Source organism: Chaetura pelagica, unplaced genomic scaffold, assembly GCF_000747805.2.
Source record: "Chaetura pelagica isolate M959 unplaced genomic scaffold, ChaPel_1.0 scaffold899, whole genome shotgun sequence".
Lineage (NCBI taxonomy): Eukaryota > Metazoa > Chordata > Aves > Apodiformes > Apodidae > Chaetura > Chaetura pelagica.
The window spans coordinates 52,691-54,782 of NW_009954561.1; the positions used below are offsets into that span (position 1 = coordinate 52,691).

At 59.1% G+C, this 2,092-nt stretch overlaps 1 protein-coding gene across 1 annotated transcript in view; it reads left to right on the plus strand.

Moving 5' to 3' along the window:
- REEP6 (receptor accessory protein 6) overlaps positions 1–2,043 on the plus strand; it is a gene marked incomplete at its 5' end in the record, with an annotated part of 5,053 nt that extends 3,010 nt beyond the window's left edge. The window contains 4 exons of the mRNA XM_010005326.1: positions 1–86; positions 331–469; positions 709–877; positions 2,003–2,043. The exon at positions 1–86 is cut by the window's left edge and continues 1 nt beyond it. Coding sequence (XP_010003628.1) covers positions 1–86; positions 331–469; positions 709–877; positions 2,003–2,043 — 435 coding nt within the window. The remainder of the gene's footprint in view (positions 87–330; positions 470–708; positions 878–2,002) is intronic.
- Between the last annotated feature and the right edge of the window lie 49 nt (positions 2,044–2,092).

The window sequence follows — 2,092 nt, forward strand, 5'->3', positions numbered from 1 at the left end:
GCTCTCCTGGGGCTCTACCTGGCGTTCGGCTACGGCGCCTCCCTGATCTGCAACATCATTGGCTTCGCCTACCCCGCATACGTCTCGTGAGTACCCACATCCCAGCCCCTGCAGAGCATTCCCTGCCCCTAGCTGAGGGTCTCCCTGCTCAATGGTCGGGCCAGGAAGCTCTTGAGACCTTCCCAAAAATCCTAAGAGCTGGCACGGTCCCAGCTGGGGGCAGCAGCTCCTGTTAGGCAGGTTTGCTCTGGGGTTTGGAGGACCTGGGAAGGAGGTGCCCAGCCAGGCAGCAGGACCGTGGCAGCAGCACCTTCCCCTCTCCTGCCACAGCATCAAAGCCATCGAGAGCTCCAGCAAGGATGATGACACCACGTGGCTAACGTACTGGGTGGTGTACGGCGTCTTCAGCATAGCCGAGTCCTTCTCTGACCTCTTCCTCTACTGGTTCCCATTCTACTACACTGGGAAGGTAACGGCTTCGTGTGGGGGTGCTGGGCACGGGGTCTTGCCTGATGGTTGAATCTGGAGGAACCAAGCGTGGTGGGCTCTGCAAGGGTGGTGGTGGGGCTGCAGTCTAGTGCAGAGTTCCCTGCAGTCCTGGCACCTCCAGCCTTGGGAAGGTGCCTTTGGGCTGGAGGGGATCAGGGGTGGCCTCGCTCAGCCCCTGCCCTGCTACTGTCCAGCCCTGAGCACCTCTCCTCCTGGCAGTGCCTGTTCCTGCTGTGGTGCATGGCCCCCATCTCCTGGAACGGGTCTCATGTCCTCTACCACACTGTCATCAGGCCCTACTTCCTCAAGCACCACAAGTGTGTGGACAAAACGCTGGGCAACATCAGCACCAAAGCCCTGGACGCGGCTTCTACTGTCACCCGAGAAGGTAACGTGGGTCCCTGCTGTGCTGGGGTGGGTGGTGTTCCCTGGAGCACAGCTGGGCCCCCCCTGGCCAGCTCTCCTTTTAACCACCAGCACGAATGCTCAGGGGAAGGGTCTTCACCTGGGCAGGGGTCTTTTTGACCTAGGGTGTGATTTTTTAGTATTATAATGACATTATAATGAGCTAAGTTCACCTGGAAGTCACAGTATCCCAAGTTCTATGGCTCCAACTGCCCCACACTGCTTTTGCTGTCAATCTTCTTGAGTTTGGTTCTTCTTTATCACCTCTGACCTTAGGTCAGATCATCCATACGGACCTCAAGTCTTCTCTGCCAAGTTGGTGATTTCCAGGAGACACCCTTAAAACCTCTTGGTTAATTATCTTCTTCAAGGCCTGGATATTCCAGGGTTATAGAATCATGGAATGGTTTGGAAGGGACCTTAAGGATGGTCTAAATCCATGTGAGCAGGGACACCTCCCACCAGCCCAGGCTGCTCCAAGCCCCATCCAACCTGCCCTTCAACACTGCCAGGGATGGGGCAGCCACAGCTTCCCTGGGCAGCCTGGGCCAGGCTCTCCCCACCCTCACAGTGATGAACTCCCTGGCTCTGTGCTGGCCACGGCACCAGGTGTGTCCCTGCCTGCAGGGAAATCTCACACAAAATCATCACATCCTTCTAAATTCCCGAGTTACTTTCCCCCAGCAGGAGCCGAGCAGGGGGTTCTCCCTCTCTCCCCTTCCAACCCCAGCTCTGTAACTCTGTCTCTCTCCCCTCTGTGCGCCGGGGGCCAGTCCTGCGTGTGCTGGTGGCCAGCAGAGCCCGCCTGACGGCCGAGGTGGCCCCACAGCTCAGCCTCTCCGTACGTACCGGCGCCTTGGCCACCGGGCCAGGACATGGGCACGTTCCATGGGGTGTTGTGGCCACCCAAACGCTCTGCTCCTGCTCACACCCCACTGCCCCTTTCTTCCCTTGGCTTGGGTAGAACAGGCACTTTCCCTCTTGCTCCTCCATAGCCAGATTGCCCCTAAAATCCCCTCTCCTCCTGCTTTTCCACCTCCGCCTGCTGCTCTGGGCCCGCGTGTTCCCCCCGGTGGGATCCTGACCAGCATCTCCGTGTCTTCCACAGCCTCCAAAGGAGCCTTGAACATGGGGGAGAGGAGGGAGTGAGACGGATCGATCCTACGCCCGGGGCTGGGCCGGGGTCCCGCCCCCCCCC